We start from the raw sequence: 23,506 nt of genomic DNA on the forward strand, positions 1-23,506 counted from the left end.
TTTAATGGTTGCATTTAAAAAAGCATGGAAACAAAATGCTATTTGAATAGAGCTTTACATTTTTGATTAAAACGTATTTAATAAATTGACTACATTCACAATAAAAAAAATAATCTGGGTGAATATATATTTGCTTTATTTGCTTTATTTACTAAATTATATTTATTACATATTGGGATGAAAACAGTTTTATTTTCACAGGAATTGAAATCTATTTGATAATATGTATTATTTTGTTGCTGTAATTGTCTTATTTAAAATCGACACAGTACCATAACCTCCTGGTTCATCGCTACAGGAATTGTGTTGTGGCCAAACTCTGCAGACTGAAAGATGATCTAACATATTGAAGCTCTACAAACAACACTGACACTTTGTTTTTTGGAACATATTTTAATTATTACTATTATTATTGATAGATCATTGTTGAACAGAGGTACAGGTATTGGTATTGCAACAGATTTGAACACTGTGGTGCAGCTGTGAGAGCACTTTGGTAAACCACATGTGCCCGTGTGCAGGGGAGAGTTCATCCCCACAGCACAACGAACTCATACTGATTCGGTCAATATGACGGCACATCACTGTCTATGCGTGACGATGGGAACAAATACACAAACTTCTAGACACGTGTGACAACAGCAGGGAGAAAAATCGGAAAAGAGAAAACCCCTGCATCCCAAATCTTCTCTGCTTTTTTTTTTTCTCACATCAGTTATTGGGAATCCCTTTGCTTTTACAGAGGAAGTGACATCATTCCCAGTGTCCGACAAGCAGAAGAAATGGTCGTCTCATTTCGTCTGTGTAGATGAATGTAAGCGGTGCAACGTCAGGTCTTTTTCAACGTTACTGTTTCATTTCGACCTGATCGTCTCCTCGTTTATTTTTTTCTTTTGCTGACACACACGTATGACTGAGTTCTCTACCAGTAAATAAATATACTGTATTGTGGACTATCAAAATAAATAAAATTATGTTATTTACATAACATATAAACAAATACCTCATCACTAAACTGCATTATTTATTTTTTTATAAGAATACGCTACTGAATGTCTGTCACGCTTCCGTCTGAATAAATGAAGCCATGAATGAGGTTGTACAGAGCTGAAATAAAATCCTCTTCACCTGTACTGCTTCTCTATTGTGCTGCTGGTTCTCCGGCATCCATATTGACTCTGTCAGACCTGTGTGACTGCACCCAAACCGCAGTACTTTGTGCAAATAGGCAGTCGCCCTCCGAAACTGTACCTGAAACATTTCTCCAAAGCCACAAAAAGTGTTGCAACAACGACACTTTTTCTTCACTGCTGGAATATGTGGATGAAATATGTCTTCGGTGTTTTGGAAAAAATGTAAACAAGGCTTCAAAATACATGAGCGTCACAAAATAACAAGATATCAACATGGAATGATTGTGTGAAATTGAGTGCATCAAGGGAAAATACTTCAAATGGTGAGTTTGCTACACAAGCACCCAAATTCTGGAATTTTATGTGTAAAGATGCTATGGATGAAGCAGAAATTTCAAGGAGCGATCCAATGCACCATTATTGTCGTAATAGCAGTCCGTGTAAAATGTAAACTGTAAAACTGCAATCCAACGTTACAGGAAGGCAATGCCAATACTGTGTTGAGCACAGGATTATAGCACAAGTGCTGTCTTAGATGTAGTTTTCAGTGAACACTGTTTTCTTGAACACATTTTTGTAATAAAAAAAAGTCCTTTCTCCGCTCGCTTTTCAACATTACACCGTTTATCAAGTCTATGCTCACAACCTACCTCACAACCTGAGCTTCTACTTCTATTTCCATTATGTCATTATTCCACAAAGCTCTATAGGACAAGTCAAGAAAAAGTTGTCCTCAATGAAAAAAGGAAAATACATAATCAAAAAAGAAAAGAAAAGAGTATGAATAATAATGAATAAATAAGGTTCAATAAAACATGAACATTAGTCCATATTCTCATATTGCCTTGTAGAGCTGCTCCGCCATAAGGAAGTTTCCATGTTGAGCCCCGATCATCACTGAAGGGTAAACAATACACTGTCGCCCTTCCTCGCTCCTTGAGCCCTGCAACATGTGCTCAGGTGAGAGAACGTTAAAAAAGGAAATAAAGAAAAGTCTTTCATCTCGTTTTGCCCTCTCCCTCTTCCTCGTGATCCCTGTTTCTTGTTGCCTCTTTAGTTTTTTTCTCACTCAAAGGTCTCCACCCTTTGATCCATCTCTCCTCCAAGTTTGGAGAGATGGATTCAGGGAAGATAAACGTTTTTTCTCGTCCACAGTTTTCCCCCTTTTCACCCCCAGCCTTAGATGAAAAACGTCTCCTCTTCCTCCTCCTCCTCCATGCAGAGGGAGGAGATGGATGAGGATTTATGTCTCCTCGCTTCCTCCTCTGCACATCTTCTCCTCCACCTGCTCTCTAGAAGGGCGAGCTGGGGGAGCAGACGGTGCTGGCTGAGCTGATGGAGATGTCATCAGAGTCGGACGGGAGGCTGGGGTACGGGGAGGGGTCAGAGCAAGTCTCAGGGGTCAGAGAGGGAGGGGCCATGGGCAGGCCGGGGAGGCAACTGGGAGGCTGGGCCCGGGGTGCGTTTGTCGTTGATGTTGTCACTGGTGTCACCGTCAGAGTCGTCTGCAGGGGCGGCGGCTTCACATCCGGGTGGCGTCCTCGTCTGAGAACCTGCCCCTTCTTATCAAGAGAGGTGGCCTGAGGGAGGAACAGGAGAACATGTGATTAGATCCTTTGATGCAAAGGATCCAGTGGAACAGTGAATAAATCCAGTATGGAGGACCAGGAGAGCCAAACGTGTTCAAGGTTAATGATATTTAATTATACGGTTAGAAGTGGGATTCACAAAAATATGTTAGATTAATAAAGTGGTTCAAAAACAAAACAAAAATGCTGAAGTCCTGGTGTTAGTAGATGCAGCCATCACATCAAGCAAAAACAATCACTGACAATCACTGACATTTAGAATCCAAAGGGTTTTCCACAGAAATCAAGGAGACACCGATAAACAGGGAAACGACAGGGAGGACAACAACGATGCAGGTATGAAAACTGATTTGCAGCGAGTGGGGGATGAAAGGAAGGAAGCGAAAAGCCAAGGACACAGATCACGAAGTGGGGACGACATGAAGCTGTGAGAGCAGCAGCACGGCATGCGGGGGGGTGAGGACATCAATTTCAGAGACACAAATTTTTGGTTTGTTTGGATTTCTCGCTGGTTTGTGAACAATCCAGCCCAGTTGTGTCTCTATGGCAACCTGGCATACCTTATCCAGTACATGGCCGGGTGCTGGTAGAAATCCAACGACCCAGATCTCTGCATAGAAAAGCTGTCATCCAGCTGAATACAAAGAGAAACCAGCACAATCAATCCAAACAGCAGCTCAGTCACAGGAATAAGAAAAAGACACAAACTTCACTCAGAGAGTCACATCTGTGATGCAAAGAGACAGAGTGTAACCTGTAGGGCAAGTTGAATCATGGGTAGTGTAGTTTCAATGACTTACAGAAATGACTGACACTCCTGCAGTGGTGTCGTTGACCTTCGGGCTGGTGTTGAAGTGCTTCTTTATCTTCCCTGCTACTGACAACTGGCGATCATTCTCACATAGACCTTCGTCCTGTATCGAGCAAAGGAGGAGAGGTTTTAAAAACAAAAAGAAAATCTCATATTTGTGGGAAAACTGAATGAATGTGTGGGGCTCAGTTGGACTCACGGTGACCCAGGGGTGCTCGAGCACCTGGAGGGAAGAGTATCTCTGGTCCACCTCCACCTCCAGCATTGATCGGATCAGCTCCTGCAGCAGTGAGCAAACAATCATGAGGTTTTATTCCTTTTATTATAAAGTGAAGTGTCTCTGTTCAGAATACACACAATCACACAGGGCTGTCTCACCTTGGCTGTCTCCGACACATTGTCCCAGTACGGGAGAGGAAATTCTAGCTGTCCCATTAGTATCTGATCAAAAAGCACTTCTTGATCGTCACTGCTCCTGCAAACAAAACATTTCCACGTGAACATGAGTATAAACTGCTCCGATGAACAGTGTTCAAAGGATTTCAGACGCAGAATTAGCACCAACTATTAGCAAGAGTCACACACACGTCTCTCTGTGTGCAACATCATTTCAAGAATGACTCTAAATGCAGCAGAAGCGAGAGTTGAATTTTAGTCTTTGGAGCAGCTCTTACCCTCGAAAGGGGGGGAAACCACACAGTAGGATGTAGGTGATGACTCCAGCTGCCCAGATGTCCACCTTAAGGCCATAACTGCACAAAGACAAATGGCAAAGATTCAGAACATTGCTAAGCAATCAAGCGAACAGTTAATTCTCTGCAACCAGCATCCCAACGGCATTCAGACCCAGATGTTGGCCATGAAATGACCTGTCACATTAGAGAAGCTGTGTTTACAGCGGTGTCCTCTGTCTGCAGCAGCTGATGCCCTCACCCTGTTTCTGCGATGATTTCGGGTGCTACATATGTCGGGGTCCCGCAGACGGTGTACAGAGGTCCGTCCAACACGGTCGCCAAACCAAAGTCCCCCAGCTTCAGGCTTTTGCTGCCGTCTGCATGCTCATACACCTGAGACAAGAAGAAATATTTATAAAAATGCTGAGATAAGATAAGGATAAATAGAGCGTGAGACTAACAAGTCATCTGATGCATAAACACTATTTGTGACTCCTACTGCATTCGTGTTTGTGCAGCAGCGTGAGCTCTTCGTTTTGTTTCCCTCAGGCCAAATCCATCGGGGGAACTTGAGGACAGTGGCATGTCTGGCTTTTTGCTCAACTGATCTTTTTTGCTCGAGCCACAGTGGGGCGCCAGAGAGTGAAAAGGTTTTGATCCAGCACATATTGTCCTCAGTTTTTAACAAGCACACACTATGAGTGACTTGCAGCCAGAAACTGCACTGTTGGAGAAGTAGTTTAATATTCTGCATGTTTGTGGCGTTTGCAATAGTTTGCAGGGGTGGACAAATTTATCATAGCACCATATTAAAGAACTACCTTTATTGATAATTTTCACCCAGCTCCACTTGTCCCTTCAGCACCGCTTCTTTCAGTGTCTTGCAGCTGATTATTTTAAATGTTACGAGCCACAACTTTTCTGCTCTGGTTGACTTTCACAGTTCTCATCAGTATCATTTCCAGATGTTGCTCGAAGCTGTTTTTGTATTTAGCAGCTACAGAGCCAGACATTAAGAGCAGAACTTGGTGGAGACTAACACAGAGTGAAAGCTGGTTGAATATTGGATAATTAAAGTATTGGAATACTCTTAATCGCGGCGAAATATTAGCAAAATGACTCCAAAAGGAAAGACAGTGTTGCTCAGTTTCTGGTGGTTGTTTGGTGTGGTACAGTGGCAAAAATAAACTTAAACAGGTTTAAAAGATGATGATAAATTTGAGATAGTGTGCAGAAGCACTGCTTATGGTTTCATACAAAATGTCAGGTGTGCTACTTTATTTTGATCACCTCAAAATCGCTCAGGATATCAGGACCTTCAATAAATGAGAAAACAAATCAAAACTGTTTTACTGAAACAGCTGGAAAGAAAAGAAAACAAGACAAGATGCTGCAATCCCATCTTTGGTCTGTAGGGGGTGAATGTGGCAACACAGGCCACTCAATCATCTATAGGCGAAAACATCCCCAGAGCCTCTGCAGGTGAGAACGTCTGGTCCTCACAGTCAGTGTATTTCAAATGAGAGAAGAGGGGGCAAAGAAGAGCAGTCTGAGAAGGAGAATACGCCAAGGAGGCTGACAGAGGAGGAAGATGAGGATGAGGAGGGAGGTAAGGAACGTACAAGGATGGAAAAGGAGTGTGCGGGAGGTGTGAGGGCAGCAGGGATGAGTCATCTTTGTTGTGAGTGATTTTACTTGAGGACGGAGAAAGAGCCAGAGTGTGCTGCGGCACAGACACATGCAGAGCCGCTCTGTGTCAACTCACCAGCAGGTTCTCTGGTTTGATGTCTCTGTGCACAATGTTGAGGCTGTGGAGGTATTTGATGGCACTGGCCAGATTGTAGAGCATGCCACTGGCGTCTCGCTCCGTGTATCTGTTGGCAGAGGTGATGGCGTCGAACAGATCTCCCCCCTGCGGACAAAAAGGACGGACGGGCCGGCTTGTCAGCGATGGGAACAATAAGTGTCACAAGAGTTTCTCTGGCGCTTTTCACACGGACAACTTGGCAGATTCACTTTCCAAGTTTTCACAGTTGCTCATCTCGTCTGCTGAAAAGAGTTCTCGGCGGAGAATTTGGTTGAGTAACGAGGGTTTTTTGTCTGCTCAGCAGCTGGGGGGATAAACTGTGTCCTCATTTCCCAACTTAGTTGAAACATCTCCTCCCCGTGTCTTAAATATTTCCCTTTCGTTTGATTTTTTTCCCCCTTTAATTCCCACTTTCTCTCAGGCGTTTTCTTTGTCGGTCTCATTTTCTCATTCTGTCTTAATCATCCTTGTCTTACCTGTCTCTCTCTCTCTCCTATTCCCTCTCTCTCTCTCTCTCTCTCCCCCCCTGACTGGACTAAGTGGAACAGAGGCTTAAAATAGGGCCGGATCTCTCCCTCTCCCTGCACAGACACTGTCAGCGTTCGACGTGCACAGCCAGTTATTTAAATATGAGCACTGTCAAATCCCACAGCTCGGCCCATGAGCAATGCATGGCATACACTTCTCTGCGAAAGTATGTGGACACTGGGTGAGAGGTTACACAACTATACATGCAATTGTTAAACATCTCATCCCAAATGCAAAGGCTAATAACATGCAGACTCTTCAAGAGGGGTGCAGACACATGGCACACAGACAGGATGTCAGTTAAACCACTTGTTCCATGTTCTTCTAAAACATATCAAAATAAAAAAACCTTGTGGGTGTCGTTTATTGAAAGGAACTTCCCAAAACTGTCAAAGTTGGACGCACGCTTTTATCTGAAATATCAGTGTGTGTTGTTGCATTTTTCCCTGAGTTGAAATTAAGGGGGAAATGCCTAGAACCGCACCAGTACTTTGAGTTATATTTTGCAGCATTTCTTTTTTGCATGCTGCTCTTGCCTCCGCTACGAATTCGCTCTCCCTGTCACTCTCTCCACCTCATTCATCCTCAGCCTCCTCTCCATTGCGACGCGCTCACGTGTGCACACACTTCTCCAACAGATTGCCTCTCATCTATATTCTGTAGTACTCCACGCTGCAACATGAACAGATGGATCACATTCCTGCCTTCTGAATTATGCACAAATATTTCTTGACTCAGAGAATGAAGAATGTGAACACACGAGCGCTCCGGGCCACAGATCTCTATCTCTCGATCCCACACTGGGTGACGGGTTGGAATTCAACGTTCGCCTCAGTAGCTGAACGCTGCTGCTCTGTGTCTGTTGCTGATTCTGCCTCCCTGCTCTTCTCTAACTGGAGATAATCATCATCATCATACACAGACAATAGTTGCATCCATTATATCAGTCGGGCAAAATATCTCGGCCTGCTCCAAACCACAAACATGACAAAACTAGAACCTCACTCAATAGAGCGCAAACCTCCACCAAGGCCCAACAGTCCCTTTATATGCTGCACCAAATCTGTCATGTTAATTTGGACATAGTTCTAAAACTATATATATTGTATTTTGCTATATATTATATTATATTATACATAAACTAAATTTACCTTGGGATTAATAAAGTATCTATCTATCCATCCATCCATCTCTCTAAACTGTTGCTTTCCCGGCTGAATCATCATTTTCTTTGCTCCACATTGGTGCTCTTGTTTTTCAAGATACATGAATTATTCTCTGGGAAATTGGTGAAAATGTCCCAAAAAAATGCCACAACTCGCAATGTTAAAGAAAGGGATAAAAAAACCAATCCTGGACCCCCTCCCTGGATCGACACAAAAACTTTCTTGTGTTTGTGTAAATCCATTTGGTCGTTTTTGTGTAATCCTGTTGACAAACAAACAAATACACCAAAAAACAAACCAACGAACAGCAGATGAAAACAAAATCCTTTGCAGAAAATGGTAGTTGACAAACACGGGCACACACCTTGACCAGCTCCATGATCAGGTAGAGTTCGTTGTACGTGTCCACCTCCTCTATCAGCAGCACGATATTTGGATGTTTGACCCTGCGGAGGATCGCCACCTCGTTCTGGATCATGTGCTCCTGGAAAAAGAATTTCAATCAGTTTTATAGCCATGGAAAACAAACTGGAAGAAATATTGTCTCCTAACTACGATGGCGAAAAGACGTTTTAGCTTTTTTAATCTTTCCCGCCTCTGTCGGAGTGATGGGTGTGGTCGGAGGTGAGTGACCACACCCAAAAGAACAGAAAATTGGCTCATGTCTTCAGCCAATAAAGCTGAATTTAAAGAAATGATTTGAGAAAAGGTTTTCACTGAGTTTTGTTGTTTAATTCTTTGTTTTCTCAGCTCTCTGTTAGTTTTATTGACACTGAAATCATGAACTGATGTTCAGAGGCTAAAGAACCATTTTCATGTATTTAAGCAGTTTTCAACACAAGTATCATTTAGGTGAAGCAAACTTCTACTTCTGTACCTTTCCTCTGCATTTGCCCTTGTTGATGATCTTCAGAGCATACTCCCGTCCTGTGGTGTGCTCCACGCACTCTCGGACCACTGCAAAGTTCCCGTCGCCGAGCATGCGTCCCACCTTGTAACGGTCTGATATGTAGGATGGCACAGCTGGAACCTCATCCACGAGAACCTCGGCTGCAGGGAGGAAACACAAGGTTTAGAACTGAGCGTGTTTTGTAAACTTTTGTCAGACTGAAAGGAAGCGATTGCATAGAGGTAACAGAGGACATAGAAAATCTTGTTTAAGTCTCCAGCGTGGGTTGAGGCTGTAATGGCTAATAATTAGTACAGTGTTTAGCAATGTGGCCTCACAGCCTCTGGGGACCAGGGACCAAACATATCTCTACAGTGGATGGATGGTTGATTTGAAATCAACTATCCATCCACGGGTGGCAGATGGTGAAAAATATTGTTGGTGGGGCTTCTCTGTGTCATACTCAGTTTTCCGTAACCATCCCAGTACGATTTAACACAAACTGCAGGATACCAGTTCTTTGTGAAATAGTAGGTAATTATTAAATTCCAATAATAAGCATGTCAGTCATTTTCTGAATCATTCTTTCATTTTCTAGTCAGAAAACTAAATCAAATATATACAAAAATAATAATAATCAGCCGATTGATAAATAATGTAAATTATTATTAGTTGTTGCCCTTGTATATACAGTACTATTAAGACAAAATAAAAGGAGGAGCCATATACTGCTGGATTTCTTATGAGGTAAACTTTATTCAAAGAAAGATTGGGTCAGGGGAACGTGTGTACGTGTGTGTGTGACATCTTATTTGTACAGGAATTTTGCCCTTCTGTCCTTCTGATTAGCAAATCTCTCAACGACCCTGTTATTGAAGTCAGGAATGTTTCTGACTAGCTTTTTTTCCATGGAGAGCATAGCCAGAGCATTCAGGTGTTCCTGTGTCTTGGTGTTCCTCAGGAAGGTTTTGATCCGGTTTAAGGTAGAGAAGCACCTCCCTGATTCTGCTGTTGTCATGGGTGTAGTGATCAGTATTTTGAGGAGACTGACCGTCTCAGTGAATGTGTCCTGGAGGTTGTTCTCCATGAAGAACAGGAACAGTGTCAGTGCACCACTGCAAGCTCTGAACTCGTTGTTCTCATATATAAGGCATAGCTCGGTTTTCAGCTTGGCCTTGCTCAACATGGGGTAGGCCTCCACTGTGGTATCCAGCGCTAAGTCGGGGAACCTCCTGTGGTGCTCTGGGAACAGGTCTCCTTGTAAGAGGGTGGCACTGATGAGGTGCTTGGTGAAAGAGAACCGGTCCTTGGCATCGCTCAAAATGGTATAACATACCTATGAAATGAAACATATAAACATGTCACACGGCAGAATGAAAAGTGTGCAACTCTTACATTAGTACCCAATAATTTAAGAAGGCAGACAGATCGGGTCATTTTACACATCCTTAAACCTCAACAAATACTAAAATATTGTTAATAACAAAATTATGTTACAGCTTACCTCTGTAGCCAACTGCTGGTGTTCTCCTGGTCCTAGTGTCCTCCGCTTCTTTATGGGCTGCTGCTCTACAGACCCACTGGCTTGCCCATGCAAAGAAGGAATGGAGTCCCTGATACAAAACACAAGTTACAATCCACAATTATTGTTTCAGAAACTAACCAGCGGGAAAGATGAAAATAGGTCTGTCGTTGTGTACAGTGTTTAATAAACTGCATCTACACCATTAGAATTGGATTTCCTGTGCACCGTCTTTACAATATTGAATGAAGTATTTACTAGTTGCTCTAGTGTGTTCAACCATGTACATTCATATTTTTACATACTGCTTATTGTGAGGATATTGTTTCAATCTTTAATATTTTCTAAGCCAATAATAATAATGAATTGTTTACCTGATCGTTTGCATGCGGTCGGTGAAGCTCTGGATGATTCCTGAGATGATGACAGAGTCAATGTTCCTCTTCTGCAACTGTTTGAACAGCGTGTCCACGTGTGGCATGATCCTGTGAAACAATGCCAGGAAAAAGCAGAAATCTTCGTCTTGAAGCATCCTCACAAAGCCCCCGGCCTCTCTGACAGTTTGAGGATCGAAGTGACTAGAGTCTCTGATGGTCTGGAAACACAGCAGAAGGTCGGCCTGGTGCTCGAACACGGTGTTAACAGCACAACTGTGGAAGTCCCACCTTGTTGTTGAAGTTCCGGGAAGTCTGCGTGCCACCACCTCATCGAGCACCGCGGTTCTCTTGAAGGACCCGGAGAAGAACTCAGAGAACCCACCGAGGTCCGAGAAGAACGTCCTGATCCTGGGGATGTGTGACGTCGCCTGCTGCATGATGAGGTCCAACTGGTGCGCGTAGCAGTGGACGTAGTGTGCATTTCCGTAAACCTCCAGCACCTTACGCTGAACTCCACCTTTTGTCCCCCTCATCACAGCAGCCCCGTCGTAGGCCTGGGCGATCAGCCGGCTCTCCCGCCCCCCGGGGAGCAGCGTGCTCAGCCTCTCCAGCAGCGATGTGACGATTGAGTCGCCATTTGCATCCTGAAGCGGGATGAACTCGAAAAACCGCTCCTGCACGTTGTGGTGACGGTCGATGTACCGCAGCACCAGCACCCACTGGCTGTGGGTGGACACATCGGTGGTCTCGTCCGCCTGAATGGCGAGATAATCGGCGTCGTGGACCTCGTCCAGAATGCAGTCCTTAAGAACGGACAGCATGGAGTCCAGAAGCTCCTGTTGCACCGTCTTTGATGTGCCTTTGAACACTGCGGCCTTCTTGAGATGCTCCTCCAACACGGAGTCCAGCGAAGCCACGAAACCTTCCAGCCCCCGGACCGGGGAATCCGCGTCACCGTGGAGGCGCAAATCCAGTTCGAAGGCGCCGCAGATGACACAGTCAACTATCTTGGATAAAATGTGCCGGTTCTTAAAAACCTCCTCGTTGTGTTTTCTCACCCGGGCCCGGTGGCCTTCGTCCAGCTGCTCGGCGATGCTACCTGTGCCCAGCATGGCCAGCTCCATTGTGTTTACCAGGTGCGCCCTCGAACACCCGTGCTTCTTTATCTTCTCGGATAAATGTTTCATATCTCGGATTCCAGTAACCGTCCATGCTGTGTCCGCTCCAGCGGTTTTTAAAAGTAGACACGGGAAGCAAAATACGGCCTTTACCTGTCCGCATCCCGCTAGCCAAGCCTTCCTCCTGTACCATTTGCGGGAAAACCCTCGCTTGTACTTTTGACCTCTCTCGCTGGCGGGCCGGCGGATTGCGATGTCAGGTTGGTCGGGTCCGCTTTCTTTAATTTGCAGTTGCTCGTCCAAAGGTCTCCTCTCGAACGGATTACAGAGAAGCGACTGGATCGAGTGTGGAGGCTGAGCTGCTGGTTCGTGTGTTCCCGCGGCCATCGTTGTCACAACCGTCTCACCTCCACCTCCACCGACCCTCAGTGACCGGGCTCGGGCCCTATGAGAATCGCCCTTCTGGATTTTTTCCCCGACGATGTTGATTGGCCGAATTTACTTTGCCACGCGCGTATCTTCCCAAGCAACAGTCCCTTATTGGCTACTCGTCTCTGCTTTATGGGCGACGTGTCCAGCGCCCCTGAACCACAGACTGTGTCCTGATCACTTGTTTCCCCCTGAACATATTTATTTATGTCTCATACAACACACGTTATTGTGAATTTTAAATACTTTAAAAAGTTATAATAGTTAATGTTAGATTTTTTTAATTAGAAAACAACACACTCTCCACAATGGATAGAGAATGATTTCTCTGTTACATGAATATTGTCTCTTAATGTGTTTTATGTTGTTTTTAAATGTGACCTGCACCTTTATCTGTGGAGTGAAGAGACAAAGCTGAATTTGAATCTGTCTAATTGACCATAACACTGTGATTAATACAACATATTTACAAGTAAGTAAGAGGACTTATGAAATGGATAAAAAACAAATACAGACAGCACAGAATCTGATAAAAAAAAATTCTTATAATAAAACCATATCTTACTAAAATAGAGGTTTTTAAAATAGCATATGATCATTGAGCCCATGACAATTTAAAAAAATATGAATTTTAAAGTTAACGAGGGCCCTGGTTACATCCCACTGATGACATTTTGTCACACTGAGGCTTAGCGAAGGGTAATCAGAGTGGCAAATTGAAAAATAAATGCGGAACAAACTGTTAAATCAAAATGGGAATATATGCAATGAATGTTTGGTTGAACATTAATTCATGAATTTATTCGTGTCACTTGGGAAGGTTCCCCAGCTCCTCTGTAAATGATTAAAATCAAAAATAAATGTCACATGATATTAAGATTTCTCCAACTCAGAGAGATTAAAACTGTTTGTGGTTATTTCTTTAGTTCAGTGGATTGAGAGGAAGCTTTCTACTACTCATAGTTCGCCAAACAACAAAATATAACATATCCTCTGGTTAATACATACAAAGACTCGCACTAATGTTGGTATTATCCATCTTTTAAATGGAAAGAGCTGCAATCTGTCCCACAACTGCGGACTTACATCCTCCTTGGTGATTTGAAATCTTTGTTATCTGATGTTATTCATTGTTCATTGTAATTGTTTTACTGTTCTGTTCTTGTGTTGCTTTTTATTTATCAACTCTTTGTTGTGCCGTATTTATTTGCTGATTGTAAATGTCTCTCGTTTTCAGATCTCTATTGAAAAAGTAATCAAATACTCGGGGGGGAATGAAGTTGGGGGAGGTGGTAAGAACAGAAAGTACAAACCAGTGGAAGAACACATACAGAAGAGATGGATGAGATGGAGATGCATCAAAGGTCATGAACATGATTCAGACACGCATGATTTCCATCACCTTTGCCCACTAACGCACAGATGGGACGTGTTGAGTTTTCTCACCTTCAGTGACGAGTCCGTCCCCATCTTCCCCGGAGCTGGAGACTTTGGCGGAAGACAGAGAGGTGGAAGAACCCTGGGACCCCTGCATAGAGAAGAGCGGCAAGACGAAGGTGATTACTTGAATCTGTAGTGTTGCCGGAAATAGTTTGTAAGCCACCTGACATTCAATAAAATACAATGAAACTGTCCCTCCTGCGACAATCCTGAAAATAGACGACTCATTTCATCCCCAGAACATCTTCCAGTCTGTCTGTTATTGTGCTGCATGAACACAGTGTCCATGAAAACACCCAGAACCGATTTGCTTAAGCTACTTGAGCTGAATATAAATCTGTTTCTTATTCTGCAAACCACCTGCGTGCATGTGTGCACACAAACGTGCATCCCAATAAGCTCCTCTCCATTCACAAAACATAAATTCCTGTCTAATCACCCCTTTCTTTTCACTCCTCACCACTAAACCATAACATAAACATAACAAATACAGGTTTTGGTGACGCTATCAAAGGCGGATGAATATCACCTTTCATGCGGTTGCTAAGTAGGGGGTCATTAGGGGGAGGAGGAGGAGGAAGGAGAGGGGCTGAGATGCGACGTCTGCGTCTATCCAAAGACAAAAACTCATTACGGTCTCCACCTCGTAACCCTCTGTCTGGTTGTCATGGAAGCAACAAGGATGGGGAGCGAGGATGGAGTCAGGACTGTAAATGAGAATCCGCCCCTCTCGCATTTCTATTTCTCAGCTTGCCTGTTGACAGTTTTGAAATTCGTCCACTCTATTTGTTCGGGGTTTGGCTGTCCTTTCGTTTGTAAGATTTATGTTTTCGATATCCATCTCCGCTCAGATTCTTCTCTCCTGCCTCGCAGTGTTTCCTGAACACACAGCAGCAGTAAAGCACCTTTGGGGTTTGGAGGTTTCCAGCACTCAAACAAATACCACAGGTGAAACTGGCACATGTAGTCGGACCCTCACACTTTTTTCTACAATAAAAGGAGAGCCCCTGGACGGATGTGAATTATAAACAAGTGCAGTTTGTTCTATACCGTGTGTGTCTGCATGTGCAACTTGCCTGAAATGTTGAGGTGTAGCCGGACTTGTGTTTTGACGTTCGGTCATGGTAAAGTCACCTGTTGTGATGCGTGAATTCAATAATCAGTCGGTCCAAAACCATTTTTCCCTTCTGATCTCATTTTCTTTGAACCCAGGCCTCATGTGAAACTCTTGTTTCTGTGGCGTCCAGTCAGAAACGGGCGAGAGAGTTGATTTGTCAGAGGGGAAAAGGCCACCCATCGTAACGACTTAGATCTGAAAACTATTTTCAGAGCTGAGCTGCCCTGTATCCAGGGCCAAGTAACTGTCGGCTCTTTTACTCATCTCTACTGCTGCGGCCTCAGAGCCACCCAGGTGAGTGTGGCTGTGAGTCAGGCAGAATTTGGTTTATGTAATGTTGTTTTTAGTCTGGCGCTCATCCCGGATACAGAGAGGGAAAAAACCCTTAATACCCATAAAAGCCAATGACCCTCCTGTTCATTCTCCTGCTCTTTTATTGTCTCGTCCCCACTCGCCTCGTATATTCACCTTCCTTGTGCCCTTATCGCACATCCAGCCCCGTCGTCTATACTCTCGCCTTCCCATTTTGAATCCTATCTCCCTCTTCCTGCCACCGAGAGAAACAAAATGTTGTTGCTATGGAAACTGCTCACAGAGAGGAGAGAGAGGCAGCATCATGAGACTTTCCAGTGTGGAGACAGAAAGCCTATATATGGCCATTTCCTGTCTGCGGGCTGGGAGGTATAGGGTTGTGCCTTCGATGAACATTGCGTCTCTTTGCTGTGTGGAAGACTGTGGAGACAGATGGAGTGACAGACAGAGTGAGAAACAGAGAGAGAGACAGAGACGGAGGAAGGGAAACAAAGAAATAGGAAGAATGATGCAGCCTATGGAGTCTGGTGTGGTTCGTATTGATCATTAGATTTGTCTCGTTATTGTTAGACCGTCCTGCTTTCTCGCTGTTGCACAATACGACCGACGTACACTATTCCTGGCTCCGCACCCCGACACTCTTTGCTCTGGGCTGTGACTCACACCACTAAAAAACACACTGACGAACCTTTTGCATCATGACCGGAGCCGCAGCTCTTCAAACCCGTTGGGCAACACTCAGCGGGCTGAATACTGATCAGTGCATAAACAGGAATTCATCAGGATGTCCATAATTGACCTTAAACACGTGGAATCAGCCCAGGAGGCAGAGGTGCGGCGGCAGAGACGATGATTAATTTTGTGGTTAAAAAGGAAGTCCGCCAATTGTGGAATTCGGCATTTAAGATGCACCGCGGATTTACATAACCAACTTAAGAGTAATGCTGGACTTGTCCTCAGTGCCCCCTGTTTGAATCAGATTACGCCACACGTCCTAAAGCCTTCTTTTCGCTCTGTCCCTTAAGCTGGAGGAGGAGGGGTAGAGCCAAGCCTTTCCTCCAGCAGCACTTCTTCACTTTCACTGTCATGCAATATCCAGCAAGAGCAGCATTTATTAGTGTTTGCTTGAGTGGGAACACAAGATTTGATAGAATTTAAGTACTGTTGTGTTTTAAATTCCTCACGAGGAACACAAGGTACAGGAGGTAAAATTTCACAGCCCTCATTTTGGTGTCTAGACGGACAGGAAACCTAATCTATTTGAGCCTGATCTGCAGGGATCAACCCTGTTTGGGGTTTTCTGTCTCTCTGCTCTGCCAGTTGGACACAGGCACGCTTTCCAATCACGTTCCTTATGGGCTGCAATCCTGGGGAAATCACAGAAACGTGATTAAATGCTCGAGGGAAAATTAAAAACTTGGTCGGAGACTTGGGCTGCAGTGGAACAGGGGAGATGAACACACCCCCGGGACTGTGATTGTGTTGTAATCTCGGCTCTGCTGAACACAGAAGTGAGTTTAACAAAGCGGAACCATTGATAAATGTAGATAACACAATTATTTTCATTATAACCTTTCACCATCCACTGGAAATTATCATGGATGAGGTGTTTTTGCATATTAATAAATAATAAATTGCAAATGAGGAACATGAGAATAAATAAAGGAATAAAGGAAAAAACACAAAATGAAAATGAAATGACAATGAATTTAATTGACATCAACAAATGGAAATTAATACATTAGACAAGGAAAATACAAACAGAAACAAATGAGCCATGAAGAGCTGGCAGCCTCACATCAGAAAATCACAACACACAGATGATGCACCGGATTATTGAAGAGAATTTGCCACAGATACCTTTCATATTTACATATCTTTCATGGCAGTGCAAATCTTCATGTTACAGATTCTCAGATGGGATAAAAAAAAATATGTAAATAGGAAACCACGTTGGAATGTTTTTTAAAGCCAGTGCACCAGTTTCCTTCGCGTGCTGCCGCCAGTCTCTCTGGCAGCGACAGGAACAGAAATGAACAAACCATCTAATGACAACAACACAACAAATAACAAATACAATCCTTAGTAACAACACAGTCACATGGATGAGATGAGACAATAATTCACAAGTTCATAATACACACATGCTGGCTCAGTCTGCCCTCGTTCTCTCTCTCTCTCTCTCACACACACACACACACACTCACATAATTTAATCATGAATCACCCAACACAAAATATGGACGATAAGAAAAAGAGATGGAGCATGCAACTCAATGGATTATGCACATGAATGACTCAATGGTGAGAGGAGGGTATAGGTGACATATACTGTAGCTAACAATTAGCTCTCTCTGTCTCTCACACACTCACACAAGCTGACACCTGACTGAATCAGTTGTGTGTTGGAGTCACACACCATCTGTTTGTCTTGCCTTCAGTCTGTCGGTCACCGCTCTGATTTATTCTCCTGTCTGGGTTTTTTTTCCTCTCATCTCTAACAGAGAGGGAAGAGCTGTGGCCTCGCCGGCTCGGCCACTTCATCTGTTACGAGCTTTAAACCAGAAACAGAAAACAGTTTTCTTGTCTGTGTGGGTGCGTGTGTCTTTAGGGTTGATGATAAATATTACAGCGACGTGAAAACGGAAAGCTGGAGTGCTCTCAGTGAAGCAAGTGGCCGTGAGAAGTACAAAGGAGAAGGAAGAGGGGGAGGCTGGATGACTTCATGAATGTAAACCATCATGCTCCTGTTGCTAATTCATAAAAATGGGTCATACTAGCGAACAGCAACTGCACGAAATGGAAATTGCATGTATAAAAGTGTTTCTTCTGAAGCCAACACGAACATACAAGTGTGCACCTCTCTATGCGTGCAGTTACGTATGTGTGAAAATGAAAAGATAAAAGCAGACGCTATAGGTCTGTATGTTCTGCTCAGGGAAATAGGCTGTGATGGTCTGAACCGAGCGATCAACCTACTTCAGGCAGCAAAGTGCCTGTTAGTGTTTAAATGCAGGGTCCAGAGAGGTGAACGTTCTAAATGCAATGCTCGTAGTGGGTCACTGAGGCTGCATGCATGGTGAATAGTTTGTGGAAGCTTTCAGAGCTTTACTGGCAAAAAGATTTGAGCTATTTTTAAACCAGAGAAAAGGGTAATTTCTGAGTCACGGTTTGTTATGTTGAGTTATGCATTTTAGCCACACGGGCGAGGAACATACTCACTTGCCATTGTAAGCGTAACAATTACAGGATTTGACTTTGAGTACTCTACGATTATTCCTGCATGTTTACAGATAAGGGGAACATAGACGGAGAGGAAATGTGAAATTATAGTGTCGAGAACTTGGCGCCTACTGCTCAAAGAAGCTTAGAATTAATCTACAAGGGGAACTGGTGGAATATAATTTCTCCCTGTGAAGTTAATACTCTTTCACATGGGGGAGAGAGAAAGGGGGATGGGTGGGGGAGAAATTAGAAAGTGTCGGGGAGGACGAGGAAAGAGGGAGGATCGCTAACGAGACGATTAGGGGAAAAGTAGGAAGTGCGGGAGAGAATGACACTGTAATATGGCAGGAGCTGCAGAGTGGAGGGGAGAGATAATGGGCTGCGAGGCTTCCTCTCCTTCTTTCCGGGCAAGAGCGGTGCAGGCTTAGCATGGAGTGGCTGTGAGTGCAAAGCCTGGAATAATCTCTGTTTGAGAAACACACACGCTCAGCTCGTCGTGTAAAACTACAATTTAAATGTCGTTACACTGAGGTCAGGACTGCACGACGCGGCTGATTTGTGGAGGTTAAGGTTTGATGGAGAAAAGTGGGTGGAAGCAGAACGACAAACAGCGTGGCTGATTGTGGAGAGGGAGGGGGAAACATATGTGATTTCTCAGTGCGTCATGGGTAGCCAGAATCTTACTCTGAAACTGTGACTGGGAGGAAAGAACAGAGCAACTGAAACTGATGACTTATAATGATCTTAATTATAATACAATAATTATATTAAATAATTAACTGTCCCACAGTTATTTACTCGTCGAGTCGACGGAAAGAAAGAAAGAGCGAGTTTATAGACGAGTGCGCCTCCCATCCTCCTTCCTATTCGATCTGTGCTGACCCACTTCCTTTGTGCAGACGACTGTGGAAGCTCCACTGCACCTTGACCTCCTCTCAGTCCCCGCAGCCCCAATTTGATCTGTTTCCTGTTGCCATGGTTGACCTTCATATCACATCAATACAACCCCATCACAAGCCTGAGGGCCAATCTCTCCACCGTCAACTGGAGCAAGAGACTGAAGCAAGAGATGAATTCTGTATACCGCGCTGATTTTAGTGTACATGGTGGAGCCCGACCAATTTATCGGCCGATATGAGCCTTTTAACAGACAGATCAGACAGACGGTATCGGCGTTTATGTTTGTCGATACGCACTGATAGGAAAACTTTTGTTGTACAGAATAAACAAAGCAGAAATGATGTATATTTATGTCAAATACGTCAAATAAATATGTTTATTTTCTTAATTCAGGATCTATATATTTGGTTGTGTCTGTGGCTCTAGTATAGTCACTCATACACACAGCCACACGCACTCAATTCTGTGCAAAAGTAATATACAATCACTCCACTTTCTTGCTTTCTATACCCTAAAAAAGTGTTGTGCCTGCACCAATAAATATCTAAATAATTACATACTCATACTCTACGCATACTGAGTTTTCATTTGGTCCACACACACTGCTCTGATGTGTGTGTGACGTGAACCGAACGTGTGAGTGTTTGTTTACGATGGAGCGGGATCTAGATCAGCAACGGGCTTAGGAGGCTCCTGCAAATTAAAGAGCGGCTGTTGGGATTGAGGCTGATATTAAAAGCTCACCATCACTGTCAAGGACTGGATTAACACATACTTGAACGAACGCACAAACACACAGACGTCACCCTGAACATGAACTTAACCTCTCTAATGTGAGATTCAAGGTTATCCGGTTCACTTGCATGCTCCTGCTCTGCACAGCAGTATTTTACAGTGACAACAAGATATACAGTGCACAAAGCGAGTTTGCATCTCAGACCCTTTCCTCACTGTTCGCTACAGAAAATAGAGTTTGGACGTTTCAACACATGTTTTTAAAACCCAGGCCAATAACTGGCTGCAATGATCGAATATACTAGTATAAAACTGTCTTTCTAAAACCTTCACAGAATAGGACATGTACAAAATGACACAACGTGATAAAAAAAGTCGTCCCTGATCAAAAGATCAGTAATGTTTGGGTCTTACCTTTATGCCAACATGCAGAAAAGCGCTGCCTGGTAGCTAACAGGGGATGCAAACCCTTTTTTTTTTTTTTTAAGCAGAATAAAAAGGTTGAAGGTTGAAGCACAAAGCCAATTGTCGGCCTCATCTCTAGATCAGATTAGATCAGACAAACTGCCGTCTGACAGATGGGGTCACATGGAAAAGTCAGTGATAGCATAATTCGCTGTTGAGCTACCAAAGGCAGAGAGAGTTCTGCACGAAGACCTTTACGTCAGCATTTGTGGGAATGTGACAGGGAATCAGCACGAAAGGGGGGGGGGGAATTTGCCCTTTAAGTCAAATTAACATAAAAGTTGTAACATAAGTGAGTCTTAACATGAGCCTGCCAGTCTTGGACTCCCATGGCAGCACAGCATGAGGTCAAAGGTCAACACCTCGTCCCTTTCTGAGACATTATAGATGCTGGGATGTTGTGGCTCCTTCGTATTCTAACAACTCTAAGATGTGGTTGGCCTATGCTCAGTCACAGCTTTGTCCTTTTCCTGAGAACATAGAGGGAATGTGTTATAGATTCAGTGTCACTAAATGTAAAGGATGAGTGTGTGTGTGTGTGTGTGTGTGTGTGTGTGTGTGTGTGTGTGTGTGTGTGTGTGTGTGTGTGTGTGTGTGTGTCCGTGTATTACCCGGCGTTGGCTGAGGCTGCCCGGGCTGGTCGGGGAGGGGCTGGGAGATTTTCCCGAATGAGGAGTGGAGAGCTGACTGGCCGGCGTCCCGTTCACTGGAGGGAGAAGGGCGAGAGAGGAAATGGAGCAGGGTGAGACCGGGAGAGAAATATTGAAATAGATGATCCTTTCAGGGTGAATCCACATTTTTCTGGAACAGCTATATTTCCGAGTGTCTGGCAGCAGCCCACACTTCCGCCCCTCAGCATCCATCCATTCACACGAGTGAGGCAGAGGAGGATGAGGAGGACGAGGAGGAGAGGTGGGGGTGTAACGGAAAAGAGCACTGAAGTACACACTGCTCTTTTTTTCTTTTTATTTCAGCCAAAATACAAACCCTGTTGGTAAAACCAATCCGAACCTTCAAACATATGTGCGTCTAACAATCACAGCACGCTCTACATACAACACAGGCTGTCCTCATTTTCACCACTTCCCCCTCTGTTAAATGCACTTGTGACCTCTCAGCCTGATCTACTTCTTCCAGCTGCGGCACGGCAACAAAAACCCCAGCGGCACCACCTCATTATTAAACAGGAACATTGGATTAATCAACGCTGCCCCTGAATCCGAGTGTGTGCGGTCGAGCACAAGTCAGACGGCGAGCGTCACCTACAGCAGCATCAGACCTGCACACAAAACACCAGCCCTGTTTGTCATCTGACTGAAGACATGGGCCATTTTCTCTTGGCTCTATGCCAGACACTGCCTAACCTCAAGTCAACTCCAGGCTGCCCTGCCTGAACCAGTGGTGAAGCTGCAGGGAGGGGGAGTCGGTGGTCAATAAAGCAGTTGCATTGTGGATCCTCATGCAATCCAAATAAATAAAAGATCCAGTGTAGATTTTCAAAAAAGCATAATAAAAAACAGGCTATTCTTTTTTCTTTTTTCTTTTTGCATTGAATTCACATTATAAGTCAAAGCCAATGACATTTCCAGAGCCAGTCCCATTTGATGCAGGAGAAAAATGAAACCTTTGCTCCCAGCGTCACTGTAAAATGTTTATTGTTCCCCTGCAGAGATCAGATAACTTTGTGAATTATTCAGACCACAGAGGATGGAACCCGTGCACAGCAGAATGAAATAACATCTGCCGCCATCGCATTACACGAGTCTGTTGTCTTATTGAGAAACGAAGTAGGCCAATGCAATAAACTGCTTTTTTTTTTTCGCCCGTTCCCAGACACCTCCATTGATGAAATTCAGCATCAGCGTTACGCACACGGACAGACACTCCTCCCGGTTACACAACGGCACAGCATTAACATCACATCTCCCATTGACCTCATAGTACTACACAACCACACAGTGGCCGGCATCCAAAAACACACCGGTGGCGACACATGCATGTCCGAGGGAACACACAAGGACCACGGACGCGTGAAGTTTACGCGTTCGTTCGAAGGGAATATGACAGACGCCGCCGAACATGTAATGGTCCTACCTTCCTCTTCCAGCATGACGGAAAACACAGTGATAATCCAGAGACGTGAACAGAGGAGAAGGAGGAGATGGACAGCACCTCTGCACGAGCTCCGTCCGAGGGTGATAGTAAACTGTGGTGAATGGAAGAGAAGGAGCAGCGCTGTACTACACCGGAGAGGCGGGGAGGAGGGATGCTTGCGCAAAGGCTGACGCGCACCGAGGAGAGGGAGAGGGAAAGAGAGAGAGAGAGAGAGAGAGAGAGAGAGAGAGAGAGAGAGAGAGAGAGAGAAATAGAAAGATGGAAAGAGAGAGAAAGAGAGATAGAAAGAGAAGGATAGACATAGACATAGATAGAAAGAGAAAGAGAAAGAGAGAGAGAGAGATTGAGAGAGAGAGAGAGAGAGAGAGAAAGAGAAATAGAAAGATGTAAAGAGTGAGACAAAGAGTGATAGAAAGAGAAAGATAGACACAGGGAGAGAGAGGAGAGAGGGAAGAGAGGGAAAAAGAGGGAGAGAGAAAGAGAGAGAGAAAGAGAGAGAGAGAGAGAGAGAGAGAGCATGGCACTTTGTTGTCCAAACATCCCCAAAGCATCGCTGCAGCTCTGCTCTGCATATCAGGCTTGTTTTTCTTACTCCTGCAGCCCTGCACTGACTGACTCACTCATGATGACATAGAATGAAGCCTTAACGCTGAGCGATGGTCAAGAATCTGAAACATGAGTGGCAGCACACATGTTTTGGATGAAGGATGATCGAGATGTCCAAGTGTTAAAATGTAGAGGAGCGAGACACTTTGGATAAGAGCGATTGCCGGGTGAACACATATCTCACGGTTTCTCTCTATTAGTTTTTATCGTCTGTGGAGGAGAAGAGGTGGATTTGAGCTGCATAAGATGGTAAATGGTCTGTATTTATATAGCAGCGTTTCTAGTCTTGACGACCACTGCAAGCAATTTACAGGGTTCAGTAGCTTGCCCGAGGACCCTTCGGCATGCAGATGAGGAAGACTGGGATCGAACTGCTGACCCTCCCCTCTGGTTAGAGGATGACCACTCTACCCCCTCAGCCACAGCCGCCCCTCTGGCTTGTGTGTTTCAGCTTCTTTGCACGAGACTTCACAAGTGAGCTGAGCTGTGAATACAGGACAGCACCTGATGTGCCCGCCTGTCTCCAGCTGTGCCATGTTTTATAAAAG

At 44.4% G+C, this 23,506-nt stretch overlaps 2 protein-coding genes across 5 annotated transcripts in view; both read right to left on the reverse strand.

Moving 5' to 3' along the window:
• Nucleotides 1-382: 382 nt before the first annotated feature.
• The window catches only part of LOC118122091 (serine/threonine-protein kinase DCLK1), a 47,337-nt gene continuing 24,213 nt past the window's right edge, over nucleotides 383-23,506 (reverse strand). The window contains exons 1-13 of one of the 4 annotated variants that reach the window (XM_035178547.2): nucleotides 22,332-22,525; nucleotides 20,849-20,943; nucleotides 13,490-13,571; nucleotides 8,586-8,758; nucleotides 8,073-8,192; nucleotides 5,973-6,119; nucleotides 4,467-4,600; nucleotides 4,208-4,285; nucleotides 3,912-4,008; nucleotides 3,733-3,813; nucleotides 3,523-3,636; nucleotides 3,283-3,356; nucleotides 2,512-2,713 (exon numbers count right to left, since the gene is read on the reverse strand). In XM_035178547.2, coding sequence (XP_035034438.1) covers nucleotides 2,656-2,713; nucleotides 3,283-3,356; nucleotides 3,523-3,636; nucleotides 3,733-3,813; nucleotides 3,912-4,008; nucleotides 4,208-4,285; nucleotides 4,467-4,600; nucleotides 5,973-6,119; nucleotides 8,073-8,192; nucleotides 8,586-8,758; nucleotides 13,490-13,571; nucleotides 20,849-20,943; nucleotides 22,332-22,347 — 1,269 coding nt within the window. In that variant the 5' untranslated portion in view covers nucleotides 22,348-22,525 and the 3' untranslated portion in view covers nucleotides 2,512-2,655. Of the gene's footprint in view, nucleotides 2,714-3,282; nucleotides 3,357-3,522; nucleotides 3,637-3,732; nucleotides 3,814-3,911; nucleotides 4,009-4,207; nucleotides 4,286-4,466; nucleotides 4,601-5,972; nucleotides 6,120-8,072; nucleotides 8,193-8,585; nucleotides 8,759-13,489; nucleotides 13,572-16,599; nucleotides 20,708-20,848; nucleotides 20,944-22,331; nucleotides 22,526-23,506 lie in introns of those variants that run through there. The other 3 variants (XM_035178545.2, XM_047343620.1, XM_035178546.2) reach the window with 3 other exon arrangements.
• On the reverse strand, nucleotides 9,317-13,480 carry LOC118122092 (zinc finger MYM-type protein 1-like). The gene is made up of 3 exons (XM_035178548.2): nucleotides 10,494-13,480; nucleotides 10,102-10,210; nucleotides 9,317-9,933 (listed from the first exon to the last, which is right to left on the reverse strand). The coding sequence occupies exons 1-3, from the start codon at nucleotides 11,999-12,001 to the stop codon at nucleotides 9,406-9,408; spliced, it is 2,145 nt and encodes a 714-aa protein (XP_035034439.1). The 5' UTR covers nucleotides 12,002-13,480; the 3' UTR covers nucleotides 9,317-9,405.

The sequence above is a fragment of the Hippoglossus stenolepis genome, chromosome 15, assembly GCF_022539355.2.
Source record: "Hippoglossus stenolepis isolate QCI-W04-F060 chromosome 15, HSTE1.2, whole genome shotgun sequence".
NCBI classification, from domain to species: domain Eukaryota; kingdom Metazoa; phylum Chordata; class Actinopteri; order Pleuronectiformes; family Pleuronectidae; genus Hippoglossus; species Hippoglossus stenolepis.